This window comes from Arachis ipaensis, chromosome B1 (genome assembly GCF_059453495.1).
Source record: "Arachis ipaensis isolate K30076 ecotype BB chromosome B1, ASM5945349v1, whole genome shotgun sequence".
NCBI lineage: Eukaryota > Viridiplantae > Streptophyta > Magnoliopsida > Fabales > Fabaceae > Arachis > Arachis ipaensis.
The window spans coordinates 92,775,274-92,793,855 of NC_142436.1; the positions used below are offsets into that span (position 1 = coordinate 92,775,274).

Consider the following 18,582-nt stretch of genomic DNA (forward strand, 5'->3'; position numbering starts at 1 on the left):
ACATAAACCCTTGGTTAGTTTCAATCTTTGATGACTTTTGATCCGAAGCTCCGATTGACGCACCGTTTGTGGCCATGCGACCACGGCGTCAAGCTCTACAAATCGAATAACTTTCTTCAAGAGGTAAGGCATGATTTCAGTTTAGTTTCCTCAGCCCTTGAATTCAAATTTTTGGGTAAAAAGTGTTGACATTTTGGGCTCTTTGATGTTATAAGATCCAAATATCTTGAAGGGAAGGCTTAGTCTTGCCTCTTTGATCCTTGGGTAAGGTAAGAGATCTCAAACCCTAGTTAAATTCTAAATTTAAGGTATTGGGTATTGAGTTATTGTTATTGGGTATTATAATTGTGGTTTAGGAAGTGTGTATGTGCATATTGAAGCTTGAGTGATATCTTGGAATGCTTGGAAAGGAGCTTTGTGCTTGGAAATCTGACTGTTGGAAGCCTTGAGAACTTGAAAGTTGAATTGAACTGTTTCGAGTTAGACGAAAATCGGCCAAGGTATGGTTTCGGTTTCCTATATCTAAAATGTAATGTGGTGTGAAAACTTAGAATTGAACTTGAGAATTTGTGATGATGGTTGATTGGTTGTTGGAATTGTTGTATGATTATGTGATTATTGGTTTTTGGAGGGTATGATTGAGATTCTCGATTGATGATATATGTGAGTTTATATGACGATGATACTTGGTATATGCAAAGCTTGTATTGAAGTTGAAATTTGTGCTAGGTAATGATAATTGGTCTTGAATGTTGATCATTGTGGAAATTAGAAATCTTGGTGGTGGAGTTTGATTAAAATGGAAGGTTGGTATTTAATGATGCATATTGTGGATTGCGAACTTGGAATAGAGTTAAAATTGATGAAATAGAGAATTGATATATTGTGGGGTGAATATGGGAGTTGGAAATGTGGTTGAGGTTGAGATGGTAAGGTCTTGGCTGGTTTTAAAGAGGATTTGAAGGTTGTATGTTGTAAAAATTGAATCTTTTTTATTTTGGATGAAAATTGTCGTAAGTTGAGAATTTAGTGAACTTTTGTGTAAATAAATTTTTTTATGAATTTCAATGGATCATATCTCAAGCTATTGTTTTTGGAATTTGATTTTTTTATATCAAATGAAAAATGATTTTACAAGCTTTAAAATGGTCTAAATTTGGTGGAAATCTGAATTTTGTGAAAGGAGATATAATCGTTGAAGGTTGGGCTTGAAATCATAATTCTTTGAATCCTGTAGAATTTGTGATTTCTGGTTTGTGTGCGCACGCACAGCCCTGTGTGCACGCACACCTTGTGGATTTTTGAACCTGTGCACACGCACAGCCTTGTGCGTACGTACACATGGGGACAGGGCTGCTGCTGGGAGTGCTAGCACGCCCTGTGCACGCACACAAACAATAAGGTTTTTGCAAGTTGTGCGTGCGCACAGCTCTGTGCGTACGCACACGTTGGGAATGATGTTCTGTTGATGGCGCTAGCACGCCTTGTGCGCGCACTCAACAATAGAAATTTTTCTTTCTGTGTGTGCGCACAACTCTGTGCATATGTACACTTTCTGAAAACCCTTCTGGGCGTGCGTATGCACACCCTTGTGTGTACGCACAAGACCCTGTTCTTTTATAAAGCTTTTGTTTACAAGTCTTTCACTTTCCCAACAAGCTTGTAACCTTCCAAGACGTTGTCGCATGCTTATAAACCCCCATTTTTCATCCTTTAAATCTGAAACTAAAGTAAAATGCCTAGTGATTGAGAAGAAGCTAGGGAAGGGGGTAACTTGTGGATGAAGAAAAGGGATATAAAGAGGATTTATGACTAATGATGGTATTATAAATTGTTGAGGAGGATGGTGGAGTGCTGTGTATGATATGAGCCAAATGGCTGAGTATGATATGAGCCAAATGGCTGTGTGTGAAGGTGGGTTATGGCTGATAATGAATTATATAATAAATTTTATTTTTAAAGGTCATAGCGCCTTGCCACCTCTGTTTTGCATCCTAGGTGTAAAGCTCTGTGTGGTAGGGTGTTACATTATGGTATCAGAGCAGTTCGTTCCTATAGAGCCTGAGGGACGGACTGACTATGCTTCTGAGCATACTCTGAGTCATGTTTATGTGCTATTTAGGATATCTGCCTGATAGACATAGCATAAAGTTCATGAGCATGCATTTGGAACTTTGAAGTACTAGACCTGCGATATTGAGACTGATCACCTTGATATCACTTGTTTGGTGTGAATAGGAACCAAATGGCGACTCGTGGATGCAATCACGGTCGAGGGAGAGATAGGGCTAGTAATATGGAACCTAAGAATAATCCCACAAACTTTATGACTGCCCTAGAGAACATGGATGCTGCTATGCAGGCTACGGCTGCGGCGTTGGGGAATCAAGCCGGTAATGGGAATGGCGGTGACGGAGAGAAGGGGCCAATGACCTTAGCAACCTTGATGAAGGTAAACCCGCCCATCTTTAGAGAGATGACGGACCCCACAGAGGCAGATAACTGGTTTCAGGCAATGGAACGGGCTTTACAAGCACAACAAGTCTTTGAAAATCAACGTGTTGAATTTGCAACTTATTAGTTAACGACTGAAGCCCAGTATTGGTGGCAGGGTACACGACGCCTGCTGTAGCAAGACGATGTTGCAATACCTTGGAATGCCTCTCAATTGGAATTCTACAAAAAGTACTCCCCTAATTCAGTCAGGACAGCTAAGTAGATTGAATTGTTGCAATTGAAGCAGGGTCAAATGTCTATAGCCGAATATACAAACAATTTTGAGGAATTATGTCGATTTTCCAAGATTTGTCAAGGTGCTCTGGGGGACTTTAAGGAATGGAACTGCATCAAATATGAAGGAGGGCTCCAAAGTGATATACTGAGTTCAGTGGGTCCGATGGAGATTAGAGTTTTCTCATACTTGGTAAACAAGAGTAGGGTCGCAGAAGAGTGTTTAAAGAAGGTTGCTATGGAAAGAAATGATGGCCGGGAATTTCACCGAAGGGAACATAATCAGAACTTCGCACCAAGGGGCCAAGAATTCAAGAGAAAAGGAAAACGTTCAGCGGCTACTTCTGATGATTCAAATTGTCAGAATTGCGGAGGCTATCACCCGAATAGGCCGTGTCATTTTGGTTTGGGCTTATGCTATAAGTGCGGTTGTCCTGGGCATATGTCCTGGAATTGTCCACATGGGAGAACTTAGGGTGCCGATCGGTCACCACGAGGTAGAGGTAATCGCGAAACCGCTAATGTAATTTCAATCATGCTATAGAATATTGTGACATTGCATTTATTTGTACTTAAGATAGAAGTGACAAATTAGGATTTAAGGTAATTAACTTAGAACCAACGTAAGAGTGCTACGTGAGGTAGTGACACCAAATGATAAATTCTTGAAGACAAACAAATCAGAGTGACGCAACAGAAGTGGATTGGATGATATATAAGGGATCGGAAGATTGAGGAATGTGTGGGGTTATTGTTTGAAACCCAATGATAGTGAACTACGAGGATGAGGAACGGAACGGATTCAACCTTTAGTTGCTAATCATTTGAGAGGCGAGTGAAGATGAGACCAAATCACTATTGCGAGAGAGTTTCTGAGACAATCCTGAAAGTGTACCAGAACCTCCATCTCGAAGAGAAAGCGAGATTGCGATAGACTTAGTGTCGGAAGCCGGATCAGTTTTGATTGTACCGCAACTGAAGACACCATTATAATCGGTAGAACCTAGGATCGAGTTAAAAGGAGTATTAGAAGAGAAAACTGTCCGACTAAGTGTTTTCCTGTGAGGGGCACCTGTTATGCCAGTGAAGAAGGAAGATAACAACAGAATCTACGCAAACCGATCAAATCTTCTTTTAAGACCTGCATTGGAACTCTACATGGACTCCTTCTTAAACGACTTGAGCATCTTTCTAGTCTTACTCTTTACGCACATGAATCTTGTTTCTTCCAAGATGAGCTTGAGCTTGTCTTGGTATAACCACGTAATCCTTGAATTTTGGGAACTTGATGTGAGTATATTTGCTCTCATTTGCAAATCATATTCTTCAAAATCAGTTGAGACTTCTTTGAACTCTTTTCTTGAGATGCACCTTGATTCTTCTTCTTGTGCATTTAATTATTTTGGTATGACTCAGTTTGATCATATATAAAGCTTTCTTTTGGTTTCTTGTGTATATCCTTCGTGTGGCTCATTTGTCAATCAGAATGTAATATTTTTATTAAAAATTGACTCGTACTGAATTTTTCATTGCGCACAACTCTTAGATAAAACCATTAAAATGTTAATTCCCTAGAGCAAGACTTTTGAACCCCTGTGGCACTACGAAGAATTTTGGAGCCTTAATTCTTGACAACCATATTACCTGCGGTTAAGTTAATACTTTCGGATGTACCTTTTGTTGGACACCTAGATACGACGAAGGCTGTCAGACCTTGTAAGAAAGATTAAAATCTGTGCCAGAATTCATGATGCTGTTAGATAATCGTGGAACAAGTGACCAAGTCCATTTTGTCCATCAGAGCAAACTAATTATCGGAGATATTAAGGAGACTATTGATGCACGGAAAACTTGTCTCTCAACAAATCTCCCTTCGGCAAGTGTACCGAAGTTGTCGTCAAGTAAAAACTCACAATAGAGTGAGGTTGAATCCCACAGGGATTGATTGATCAAGCAACTTTAATTAGAAGAATGTTCTAGTTGAGCGAATCCAGGATTTGGGTTGAGAGTTGCAGAAAATAAAATGGCGGGAATATAAATAACAGAAAAATAAATGCTAGAATTAAAGGACTGGAAGTAAATGACTGAAAATAAATTGCAGAATTATAAATGGGAATGGGGGATTTGCTCATAAAAGTAAATGGCAGAAATTAAAGAGAATGGGTAAGATCAGAGATGGGGAGTTCATTGGGCTTAGGAGATGTTGCAATTCTCCGGATCAAGTTCATTTTCATCTCTTCCTCAATCAATGCACTCATTGATCTCCTTGGCAATCTTAAGTGATTGAATTACAATTTCTTGCAATTCAATCTCTCAAATCTTGATCAATAGCCAATTCCTTGGTCAATTGCTCATGAGAAGAGATGAAGTATGGTCACTGATTATACCACATGCATTTCCCAAACCAAGTATTGAGAGGGTTATAGTCACATACCCATCCAAACCCAATTTGGTCCAGCATGAGAAAGCATTTCTAGCTTGATCTCTTCATTCCTCTTCCAAGGTTCAAAAGAGATCCAAGTTTGAATAGCTTCTCTTCCAAGATAACTACTCAATTGGATGAAGATCGAAAGCTTTCAAGTAAAATCAAGAGGAAAGATAGAAGAAGAAGAATGAAAATTAGTATTGATCCATTAAATTACAACAGAGCTCCCTAACTCAATGTAAAGAGTTAGTTGATCATTGCTCTACAAAAATAGAAAAGAAAGAAAGTGCAGAAAAGTAAAGATGAAGATTGAAACTGAAAATTCAACATTCATAAATGAAAAGTACAAAGAAAGAAAAGGAAAAGTGTGTGAGGGAAGGGAGTCCGAAGACCCCTCTTCCATCCCCCAATTCCCCAATTTCCAGCCTCGTCTAGCCTAAGATCCTTTCAATGTAAAAACTAAGGCCTTTATATAGGCTCTCCTAAATTACAAAATGAAATTAAAAGTAAATTACAATTAAATGAAAATTCCTATTCTAGATGCTTCTTGTGGCCTTGATTGGTTGACAATTGTGGGCTTGCTTGCTTGAGCTTTGAAGTGGGCTTGAGAGAGAAGTGAGTTAAGTTGAGGTCCAGGTGCTAAAGTTAGTGCTAAAGTTAGCCACACTAACGCTGCAAGTGTGGCGTTAGTGCTAAAATTATTGTGGCTAACGTTGCACTTGCTGCCCAGTTGGTGTTTTTGGGGCTTAAAAGATGTCTCTTGTTTGTGCTCAAATTTCATGCCCACTATTAAGTATTATATATCGTTGAAAAGCTCTGAATGTCAGCTTTCTAACGCATTAGGAATCACCTCAATTGGACCTCTGTAGCTCAAGTTATGCTCCTTTGAAGGGGACATGGTTGCTGGCATATATGCCAACGTTACTGGAAATGTTGATTGCCAATAACGCTAGCGATTTCCCGTTTCTGAAGCTCAAAATTAGTGTCCACCCCATACTATTATATATCGTTGGAAAGCCCTGGATGTCTACGTTCCAATGCCTTTGGAAGCGCATCATTTGGAGCTCTACAACTCGAGTTATACTTCTTGGAAGGTGAAGAGGTCAGTTGGCCAAAATACAGGCTGATACCATGTTCATTATTGCACTTTTGGGGCAGGTTTTCTCCCTCAAATTTAGTGTCAACCACGTAGTTCCATATATGCTTGGAAAGCTCTGGAATCCTACTTTCCAATGCCACTGGAATCACCTCATTTGAAGTTTTGTGGCTCAAGTTATTCTTGTTTGAAGAAGGCATGGTCAGGCTGCCAGGTGGGACTTTTGCCCACGTTAACTACCACGTTAACTAAGTTAACCTGAGAGTTAACGTGGCTCTTTGTGGCTTGTTTTGGTAACGTTAGTGACAATGTTTGGTGTCACTAATGTTGTCGACAACTTTTTCTTCTTCACGTTAACTTCCACATTAACTAAGTTAACGTGGAAGTTAACGTGACTCCTTGGGGTTGTGTGGTTGCTTTCAACGTTAGTGACAATGTTGGGTGTCACTAACGTTGTCGACCACCCTTGCCTCTTCACGTTAGCTCCCACGTTAACCAAGTTAACGTGAGAGTTAATGTGGCATTGTGCACTTAGGCCAACGTTAGTGACAATGTTGAATGTCACTAACGTTTTCTTCCTTTCCCCGTTTTAACGTTAGAGGCCACGTTAACTAAGTTAACATGGACTCTAACGTGGCCACTTATGAGCATTGGCCAACGTTAGTGATAATGTTAAGTGTCACTAACGTTGGCTCCATTTCCTTTCTTCAAAGTTAATGCCACTAACTTTTCTCACTAACGTTGTGGCTTTCCTTCCTTCCACGCTAGTGCCCACGTTAGTGTAACTAACGTAGCCACTAACGTGGCTCTTCTCTTCTTCTTTTGGCCTGAAATCAATCAAACAAATTGCATCAAAGTCTTACTCTTAATCATGGGATCATGCATCATCCAATTTATCATATAATTCATGCAAAATTCTCATGAAATCATGTAAAGTGCACAATGTATGCTTGAATCAAGATGTAAGTGAATATCTACCCAAAACTAGCTTATTTCCTAAGAAAATACATGAAACTACCTTAAAAACAGTAAAGAAAAGGTCAGTGAAACTGGCCAAAATGCCCTGGCATCACAACACCAAACTTAAAGCTTGCTTGTCCCTAAGCAAGTACTGGAACAAGAGAATGATGAATGGAATGTCAAGAGAAATGAGTCATTCTTGTGGAAGTCATGTCGCTGGTTTTATGGTGGTTTCATGCATAGCAACATAGGTTCATTCCTGGCTTTCAGACCTTTATCATGTCCTAGAATACTCACCATGATTGCATCCTATGAGACTTTTATTCATTGATCCTTTTGTTGTCATTTCAGGGCTTATTTGTGTAATTCAAGCTAAGTGCTCTGTAAGGAGGCAACTCTTTAAAATAAGCTTTCAGCCAACACTCCCGAACCAGTTGGTTCAAGGTGCTAGGTGTTGAAGCACCCCTAAGGACTTACTTGCTCAAGTATCTCCCCCATACATACACACCACAAGCATATGGTTTATTTATTTTCTTTTCTTGAGACCTTGGTGTCCAGCACCTCTTTGGGTTACTAAATGCTCTATAGTGAGGGTTACTCTTGATAGTGGACTTTCAGCTGATAATCCCGAGTTAGTTAACCCAAGTTACCAAGTGATAAGGCACCCCAAAGAGCTTATTCATCCAAGTAGATCCCTCACACAGGAGCACCACAGACACATGCCTCAAGATTAAAACCATTGGTGCCTTGCCTTATTGCTTACACTTTTTCTTTTATTTTTCAACCTTTGTTGTTCTTTCCCTTTTTCTTATTAGGATCTTCTTATTTAGCTAGTCTCATGAGGTGTTTCTCAAGCACAGTATTCATGACAGATAGTTGTCTTCCCACCTTCTGGTTGAACCAACTTAGCTAAGTTATGACTATACCATAAACTCATGAACTTACTCCATAGTATGAACTCTACTCTGGTCTTTAAAAACACTCATTCTCTTTTCATTTGATTCAAAGGGACAAGCATACTAGTAAGCAAGGTAAGGATACAGTAATGACATTCAGACTAGAAAACACAACCTTAATCAATAAAAAGTTTAAAAGACAGAACTGACATGCTTATTCACAAGGAGAAAGCACACATACATACAAAGAACATAGAAGACAATCATGCAAATTAAAGTGCTGGAAATAAGTAAGAGGAGAAAGAAACTTTACCACCTTGTATTTTATCTTCATTGTTGTTGCCCTTTTCCTCCTATTCTTCCCCTTCCCACACCAGACATAGAATGATTTCTTATACTCAAGCAACAATTAAAACAGTGGTCATGGGGTTTATGATGGATCATGAAAGTCTTAAAATAAAGTGTGCGTATGCATGTGTTTCAGCAAGCAAGATTATGGATCACAACAAAAGCACAAGAAGTAAAACAGAGACAATGTGATTGCATTAATAAGTGGTGTTGGCATGGTACTTTGCATGAAAGTTAAGTGGCAACACCAAACTTAGTATGCCACTGTCAATTTAGAATGTTGCAAGTACCCAGTGAAGATTAGAAATCAAATTGTTGCATGGCAACACCAAACTTAGAGTGCAATCATATGCCAAATTATTGAAAGTAAACTAAGCAAAGCAAGAAAATGTTACCTACGATTGGGTTGCCTCCCAACAAGCGCTCTTTTAATGTCATTAGCTTGACATGTTGTTCACAACTTTCTTCCTCTTCTTCCAGTTTGTCAAGAGGAATGACCTCAAGAGAAAAGAGGAGCCAGTTAATGCCCCTTGTTTTGAGTGCCTCTCCCCAGCAAGCCTTCTTCTGTTGTTAGCTTGAGTAAACTTGCTTGTTGGGGTGGGGGTGGGATGGCTTTTGGTTGATCTTTTCTTCTTCATGAATATTGTCCTTCTTTTCTTGGTTACCATCCTTTTGTTAGTGTTCATGTTGATTGCCTTTACCACCTTGATTTCAGGATTTGGGTATTGTATGATGGTTGGAGCATCCTCTTCATCAAGAACTTCTTGAATTGGTGGTTCAATGAACTCACCCTCTATGCAACTCTCTGTTTCCCTGGAGTGTGGACTCCCTTGATTGACTTCCTCCATTGTTCTTGACCTTTGAATGAACTCCTCTGTTTCTGGAGAGAGTGAAGTGGTTTCTCTTTGTGCTCTCAGCTCTTCAATGCATTGTTCTTCAGAATAGAGTTGTGCATTCTGTCTCAATTTTTCTTCATGGTCCCTTCTTGCTATTTTCTCCTCTTTGTTTGTCTTTATTATTTCTTCAAGGAGGAGTTCTATCCTAGTGAGTCTCTCTTCTTCTCTACTTCTTTTGAGCTCTTCCATGAAGAGTTCCATCCTAGCAAGTCTATCTAAAGGTGGTTGGGTAGGTTGTAATGGTTGTGAATGGAATTGGTTGTTTTGTGGTTGTGTGTTCTGAAAGTGGTATGACTCTTGTGGGTAGTGGATTGAGTTTTGTGGATGGTGAAATGAATTGTATGGATTTTGGATAGACTTTTGTGCTGAGGCATACTCAAATGATGAAGGATTTAGGCATGTGAAACTTGGAGGTGAGGTTGTATAATTGAGAGGTGATGGCTCTTGATGAATGGGGTATGAATGAGTGAAATCTCTTTGACTTTGATCTTCCCAGCCACAACTTGAGTAGTGATCAAAGTCATCAAAATATGGACCATTTTGTGACCCTGGGAAGCACCCCATTTCATGTTCTTGATACTCCCACCTACCTTGAGCATAGTAGAGTGAATCATTCTGTGGTGGTGGAGAGTTTTCCATGAAATTTGATTGACTAAGATATGATGGATGCTCCTTTCTTTCCTGCAGAAAGCTCTATCTCAAACAATAATCACCAAAAGAAATTGGAATCTCCATTGTCACAGATGAGGAAATTCCTAGTGAGGCAATATCACAAACAGTTGGTTAGCAGACAGATTTGAAAATAACAAAGAAAAACAAAAGAGTAGAGGGGGAAGGGAAGAAGTTTAACTAAAACAAAAAGTAAATCACTCAAACAGAAAATGAAATTCATAAAATAAAAATGCTCAATCTAGTGATCTTCCAATTTAATCATTGTTGATGCACAATCAATCCCCGGCAACGGCGCCATAAACTTGATGCGCGGAAAACTTGTCTCTCAACAAATCTCCCTTCGGCAAGTGTACCGAAGTTGTCGTCAAGTAAAAACTCACAATAGAGTGAGGTCGAATCCCACAGGGATTGATTGATCAAGCAACTTTAATTAGAAGAATGTTCTAGTTGAGCGAATCCAGGATTTGGGTTGAGAGTTGCAGAAAATAAAATGGCGGGAATGTAAATAACAGAAAAGTAAATGCTAGAATTAAAGGACTAGAAGTAAATGACTGAAAATAAATTGCAGAATTGTAAATGGGAATGGGGGATTTGCTCATAAAAGTAAATGGCAGAAATTAAAGAGAATGGGTAAGATCAGAGATGGGGAGTTCATTGGGCTTAGGAGATGTTGCAATTCTCCGGATCAAGTTCATTTTCATCTCTTCCTCAATCAATGCACTCATTGATCTCCTTGGCAATCTTAAGTGATTGAATTACAATTTCTTGCAATTCAATCTCTCAAATCTTGATCAATAGCCAATTCCTTGGTCAATTGCTCATGAGAAGAGATGAAGTATGGTCACTGATTATACCACATGCATTTTCCAAACCAAGTATTGAGAGGGTTATAGTCACATACCCATCCAAACCCAATTTGGTCCAGCATGAGAAAGCATTTCTAGCTTGATCTCTTCATTCCTCTTCCAAGGTTCAAAAGAGATCCAAGTTTGAATAGCTTCTCTTCCAAGATAACTACTCAATTGGATGAAGATCGAAAGCTTTCAAGTAAAATCAAGAGGAAAGATAGAAGAAGAATAATGAAGATTAGTATTGATCCATCAAATTACAACAGAGCTCCCTAACCCAATGTAAACAGTTAGTTGATCATTGCTCTACAAAAATAGAAAAGAAAGAAAGTGCAGAAAAGTAAAGATGAAGATTGAAACTGAAAATTCAACATTCATAAATGAAAAGTACAAAGAAAGAAAAGGAAAAGTGTGTGAGGGAAGGGAGTCCGAAGACCCCTCTTCCATCCCCCAATTCCCCAATTTCCAGCCTCGTCTAGCCTAAGATCCTTTCAATGTAAAAACTAAGGCCTTTATATAGGCTCTCCTAAATTACAAAATGAAATTAAAAGTAAATTACAATTAAATGAAAATTCCTATTCTAGATGCTTCTTGTGGCCTTGATTGGTTGACAATTGTGGGCTTGCTTGCTTGAGCTTTGAAGTGGGCTTGAGAGAGAAGTGAGTTAAGTTAAGGTCCAGGTACTAAAGTTAGTGCTAAAGTTAGCCACACTAACGCTGCAAGTGTGGCGTTAGTGCTAAAGTTATTGTGGCTAACGTTGCACTTGCTGCCCAGTTAGTGTTTTTGGGGCTTAAAAGATGTCTCTTGTTTGTGCTCAAATTTCATGCCCACTATAGAGTATTATATGTCGTTGGAAAGCTCTGAATGTCAGCTTTCTAACGCAATTGGAATCACCTCAATTGGACCTCTGTAGCTCAAGTTATGCTCCTTTGAAGTGGACATGGTTGCTGGCATATATGCCAACGTTACTGGAAATGTTGATTGCCAATAATGCTAGCGATTTCCCATTTCTGAAGCTCAAACTTAGCGTCCACCCCATACTATTATATATCGTTGGAAAGACCTGGATGTCTACTTTCCAATTCCTTTGGAAGCGCATCATTTGGAGCTCTACAACTCGAGTTATACTTCTTGGAAGGTGAAGAGGTCAGTTGGCCAAAATACAGGCTGATACCTTGTTCATTATTGCACTTTCAGGGCAGGTTTTCTCCCTCAAATTTAGTGTCAACCATGTAGTGCCATATATGCTTGGAAATCTCTGGAATCCTACTTTCCAATGCCACTGGAATCACCTCATTTGAAGTTTTGTGGCTCAAGTTATTCTTATTTGAAGAAGGCATGGTTAGGCTGCCAGGTGGGACTTTTGCCCACGTTAACTACCACGTTAACTAAGTTAACGTGAGAGTTAACGTGGCTCTTTGTGGCTTGTGTTGGAAACGGTAGTGATAATGTTTGGTGTCACTAACGTTGTCGACAACTTCTTCTTCTTCACGTTAACTTCCACGTTAACTAAGTTAACGTGGAAGTTAACGTGACTCCTTGGGGTTGTGTGGTGGCTTTCAACGTTAGTGACAATGTTGGGTGTCACTAACGTTGTCGACCACCCTTGCCTCTTTACGTTAGCTCCCACGTTAACCAAGTTAACGTGGGAGTTAACGTGGCATTGTGCACTTAGGCCAACGTTAGTGACAATGTTGAATGCACTAACGTTTGCTACCTTTCCCCCTTTTAACGTTAGAGGCCACGTTAACTAAGTTAACGTGGACTCTAACGTGGCCACTTATGAGCATTGGCCAACGTTAGTGATAATGTTAAGTGTCACTAACGTTGGCTCCATTTCCTTTCTTCAAAGTTAATGCCACTAACTTTTCTCACTAACGTTGTGGCTTTCCTTCCTTCCACGTTAGTGCTCACGTTAGTGTAACTAACGTAGCCACTAACGTGGCTCTTCTCTTCTTCTTTTGGCCTGAAATCAATCAAACAAATTGCATCAAAGTCTTGCTCTTAATCATGGGATCATGCATCATCCAATTTATCATATAATTCATGCAAAATTCTCATGAAATCATGTAAAGTGCACAATGTATGCTTGAATCAAGATGTAAGTGAATATTTACCCAAAACTAGCTTATTTCCTAAGAAAATGCATGAAACTACCTTAAAAACAGTAAAGAAAAGGTCAGTGAAACTGGCCAAAATGCCCTGGCATCAACTATACACCAAGGAGAAGGTGGGATTTCACAGTGCGCTAGACGCCTTGTATTGATCTAAAACTGGAAGTATCCAGCATTGTAGTCCCTGAGTTTGATAGTCGAGACAATGAAAAAGGCAATTTAGGATTCTCACTACGAAAAGCCGACATAAAATTTATGCAGATTGAGAGAGTGAGCCTAGAGAGTTTAAGAGAGAACGCTGTGTATTCTTAGAAACTACTTCGGCGACCGGTAAGAGGAGAGCGATCAACTTAAAGGAGTTTATTTGGAGGACGATGGGCCGTCTAAGGGGCTAGAACAATTTGAACCAGTTCAATTAAAAAAGGATATGAAGTTTTGACTAACCCCAATCAGGATTGATGACGTAAACGTAAGGAACTCTGAGGAAAATAAATCTTATTAGAGAGGTGACTTGGAAATCAAGTCAGAATGGAGAAGCGCACCGAAGATCTTGAATTAGAAATGGGGACAGACTATCCGCACCTAGTTGCAGGTAACTGAATTCAAATTTTGTGGGCAAAATTCCCAATTAGGTGGGTAGAATGTAAAACTCGGTTAATTAATGAATAATTAACCCATAAATTAAAATTTATTTTCGAGAATTAAAAATGTGATTTTTATGGTTTAATGTGATAGAGAAAATTAAAACGAGAATTTTGACACAAATTTTCAAGAAATTGGCCCAAGATTGGGCCGAACGGACCAAATTGGTCGAACCGGACCCAAACCGGGCCCGTGGGCCCCACCCACTCACTTGATAAAGTGGGTTTAGATCTTCTCTCTCCCTTCTTGCATGCTAAACACGCTGCTGGGCAGCCATGGAAGAGAGGAACACTTCCAAAAACATAAACCCTTGGTTAGTTTCAATCTTTGATAACTTTTGATCCGGAGCTCCGATTGGCGCACCGTTTATCGCCACATGACCACGGCATCGAGCTCTACAAAGCCCATAACTTTATTCAAGAGGTAAGGAATGATTTCAGTTCAGTTTCCTCATCCCTTGAATTCAAATTTTTGGATAAAAAGTGTTAAGATTTTGGGCTCTTTGATGTTATAAGATCCAAATAGCTTGAAGCGAATGCTTAGTCGTGCCTCTTTGATCTTTGGGTAAGGTAAGAGATCTCAAACCCTAGTGAAATTCTGAATTTAAGGTATTGGGTATTGAGTTATTGTGTTTGGGTATGATAATTGTGGTTTAGGAAGTGTGTATGTGCATATTGAAGCTTGAGTGATATCTTGGAAAGCTTGGAAATGAGCTTTGTTGGAAGCCTTGAGACCTTGAAAGTTGAATTTGAAGTGTTCCAGGTTAGACAGGAATCGGCCAAGGAATGGTTTTGGTTTCTTGTATCTAAAATGTAATATAGTGTGAAAACTTAGGCTAGTGACCCATAACATAGGAATTGAATTTGTGATGATGGTTGATTGGTTGTTGAAATTATTGTATGATTATGTGATTATTGGTTTTTGGAGGGTATGATGGAGATTCTTGATTGATGATGTTTGTGAGTTTATATGATGATGATACTTAGTATATGCAAAGGCTGAATTGAAGTTGAAATTTGTGCTAGGTACGGATAATTGGTCTTGTATGTTGATCATTGTGGAAATTAAAAATCTTGGTGGTAGAGTTTGATGAAAATGGAAGGTTGGTATTTGATGATGCATAAACTACAAGAAAAAAGGCCTATCGGGACGCTTTTTTCTTGCCACGCTTTTAAAGTGTGCCCAAAAGTGGTCAATGGCCACGCTTTTGTGAGGGTGGCCACTTGTTTGTGATTTGGCCACACTTTTTTGCCACACTTAAAAGCGTGGCCATAGAGAGAACTCGGCACGCTTTTATGATGGTGGCCATTGAATTGTGATTTGGCCACGCTTTTTTTTACCACACTTGAAAAGCATGGCCATAGAAAGAAACCGGCACGCTTGAAAAGCGTGGCTAGTTAGTTTTTCAATTATCACCTTTTTAAAGCGTGCCCATATCCTATGTTTATTTGGGCACCCTACAAAAGCGTACCGATAGAGTTCCCTCCTTCCAAAATTTAGTTTCCCACCCATTTTTTCACACTTAACTTTTTTTTTTTTAATTTTATCTTTTAACCCTATACTAGAAGTGTTGGTTTCGAAAATCATTTTTAACCCTAGCTGGCCGTCACTCACCCTTCTCATCTCTCCCAACAATGCCGCTGTCTCCCTCTCTCAACCCGTCACAACCCATCCCTCTAACCCGTCGCAGCACCTACATCCATCCCTACCTCGATGCTTATGCCCTGCGCCGCCGTCTCCCTCTCTCACACGCGTCGCGCCAACCATCAGCAACACTCGTCAGCGCAACTCATCAGCGCCACTCGTTAGCGGAAACCCGTCATCACCAATAGTCATTCTGCTAGTGTTGACATCTCTGGTGTTTATCCATAAATCAGTGGCAGGATCCGAAAGGAAATGATCGGTGGCGCCTCCATCGAGCTTGGCGTTGGATGCAACGCTGGCGTCGGCGGTAAAGATTCAATTCCTAGTTTAGGGTTTCTCTGAAGTCGCTGCTTGAAAGATTCGATTCCTTGTCCCTCATCTTTCTTGAAACCATCGTCAAGAATTGCAAGAAGGCTTTCTCTGAAGTCACTGCTGAGAGGGTTATTGATGATATGGTTAGGTTAATTGACGATCCTCAAATTGTTGTTATTAACCGCAACAAGGCTTTGATCATGATTAAGGCTTGGGGCGAATCCAGTGGCGAGCTTCGCTATCTTCCTGTTTATGAAGAAACATACAAGGTACTACTACCTTTTTTTCTGATTTCATGCATATCTGCTTCATTGTTAAGTTGAAGTCAAGGGACAATTTCTGATAATCATATCATGCCTAGGAACTAGAAACGCAAAATCCTGGGCTAAATTAAATTGATTGGGTTGGTTACTAGCTCTAGCTATTGAATTTGCTAGCGTGGGTTATTGTTAGTGTTATTGTTGATTGCTTGTTTCCATTTTGTGGTTCAGAGTCTGAAATCAAGGTGTATTCAGTTCCCTGGCCATGACAACGAGAGCTTAGCGCATATTTTCACTCCTTCACATTCGGTGTCTGAGGCTGAACTTGATCTTACACGCCAGACTCAGCATGATGATATTCCTGTGTAGAGTTTTACTCTGAACAAACTAAGGATGCTTTTGATGTTGCTAGAAATAGCATTGAGCTTCTTTTTACTGTGTTGTCTTATTTTCCACAACAAGATGTCTTGCAGGTAAATTTTATATATTTAGTTTCGTGTAATATTTGTTAGTATATATAGAAATATGCGTGATAGTGGAAGAATATGTGCACACAGCAGGGTCCAAATTAATTAAAGGTTCCACTATGGAATTGAAGAAAAAGTAGTCTACTCACCAAGTGGGCCCCAGAAGTGGATCTCTGCACCATCTGTCATAGTCTACTCACTTTTTGTAAACCTAGGCTACTAGTTTAGTATTTAAACAACTTTTAGAAACTTATTTTAAGAGGATGACATTTTAGATCTGAACTTTGTACTCATTTACGGCATGAGTCTCTAAACACCATTGTTGGGGGTAAGGAGCTCTGCTGTGTCTCAATGAATTAATGCAAGTATTTATGTTTTCCATACAAACATGCTTGTTCCTATCTAAGATATCCATTCGCGCCTAACTATGGAGAAGGTGATGATCAGTGACACTCATCACCTTCCTCAATCCATGAACGTGTGTCTGACAATCACCTCCGTTCTACATCAGATTGAATGAATATCTCTTAGATTCCTTAATCAGAATCTCCGTGGTATAAGCTAGATTGATGGCGGCATTCATGAGAATCCGGAAAGTCTAAACCTTGTCTATGGTATTCCGAGTAGGATTCTGGGATTGGATGACTGTGACGAACTTCAAAATCGCGAGTGCTGGGCGTAGTGACAGACGCAAAAGGATAGTAAATCCTATTCCGGTACAACTGAGAACCTGCAGATGATTAGTCGTGCGGTGACAGTGCACCTGGACCCTTTTCACTGGAAGGATGGATGGTAGCCATTGACAACAGTGATCCACCTACACACAGCTTGCCATAGAAAGACGTGCGTGTGTGAATCAGAAGAAGAGGAAAGCAGAGATTCAGAAGACAAAGTATCTCCAAAACTCCAACATATTCTCCATTACTGCATAACAAGTAACCTTTAACCCATACTCTCGTGTTTATTCGCAATTCAACTGATAAATAAAATTGACTTCCTGACTAAGAATTGCAAGATAACCATAGATTGCTTCAAACCAACAATCTCCGTGGGATTCGACCCTTACTCACGTAAGGAATTACTTGGACGACCCAGTGCACTTGCTGGTTAGTGGTACGAGTTGTGAAAAGTGTGATTCACAATTCGTGCACCAAGTTTTTGGCGCCGTTGCCGGGGATTGTTTGAGTTTGAACAACTGACGGTTTATTTTGTTGCTTAGATTAGGAAAATTTTTCTTTTTGGTTTAGAGTTTCTTATTATTGTTCTTGGTTACAAATATCCTTCTTCAAAACAAGTGTTACATTTACTGCCCAATTGGTTAGAGCGTTGGTCTAAGTCTGTGGCAGTTTGGTACACTCTTTTTAAAATCTTTTTCAAAAATAATATTCTCTCTATTAAATTTTGTGCCAAACTTTAAGTTTGGTGTTTTCTTGTTGATTTCCCTTTGATTTTCGAAAATTTTAGTTGGTTTTCTAAAAATTTTAAGTTTGGTGTTCCTTGGTGTTTTCTCTCCAAAATTTTCGAAAACTAGGAACATTAGATCAAAAAATAAAATTTTAAATCTTGTGCTATTTTATTGTTTTTCTCTTTCCTCACAAAATTCAAAAATATCTTTTCTCTCTATTTATAAAACAAATTTTCGAAAATTATTTTCTAAAAATTCAGATTTTTTTTTAAAATTTAAAATCTTTTCCAAATCATACCTTTTTCAAAACTTCCTAACCACTTCCTCTCTCCTCAATTTTTTTGAAAATATTTACCTATTTTTTTTCTTTCTCTTTATTTTTTTTATTTATTTTCTAAATAAGTAAATAAATAAATAAATAAAAAGAAATTTTTTTTATTTGACATCATCTCCCTTTCTCCATCATGGATATAAGTGGAAATGAACAGTACAGGAGGACTCTGGGGTCATATGCTAACCCCTCTACTGCATCATATGGGAGTAGCATATGCATACCCTCCATTGGAGTCAGTAGCTTTGAGTTGAATCCTCAGCTCATTATCATGGTGCAGCAAAGCTGCCGGTATTCCGGTCTTCCACAGGAAGAACCTACAGAGTTTCTGGCACAATTTTTACAAATTGCTGACACAGTACATGATAAAGAAATAGATCAGGATGTCTACAGACTATTACTGTTTCCATTTGCTGTAAAAGATCAAGCTAAGAGGTGGTTAAATAACCAACCTAAGGCCAGCATAAGGACATGGAAACAGCTGACAGAAAAATTCCTGAATCAATACTTTCCCCCAAAACGGATGACACAGCTAA

At 39.3% G+C, this 18,582-nt stretch overlaps 1 protein-coding gene across 1 annotated transcript in view; it reads left to right on the forward strand.

The window, feature by feature from the left end:
• The first annotated feature begins 13,513 nt into the window (after window positions 1-13,513).
• Window positions 13,514-18,582, forward strand: part of LOC107609046 (TOM1-like protein 1) — a 28,123-nt gene continuing 23,054 nt past the window's right edge. Inside the window, 6 exon segments of the mRNA XM_016310870.1 lie at window positions 13,514-13,577; window positions 14,143-14,191; window positions 14,308-14,389; window positions 15,616-15,852; window positions 16,075-16,219; window positions 16,222-16,316. Coding sequence (XP_016166356.1) covers window positions 13,514-13,577; window positions 14,143-14,191; window positions 14,308-14,389; window positions 15,616-15,852; window positions 16,075-16,219; window positions 16,222-16,316 — 672 coding nt within the window.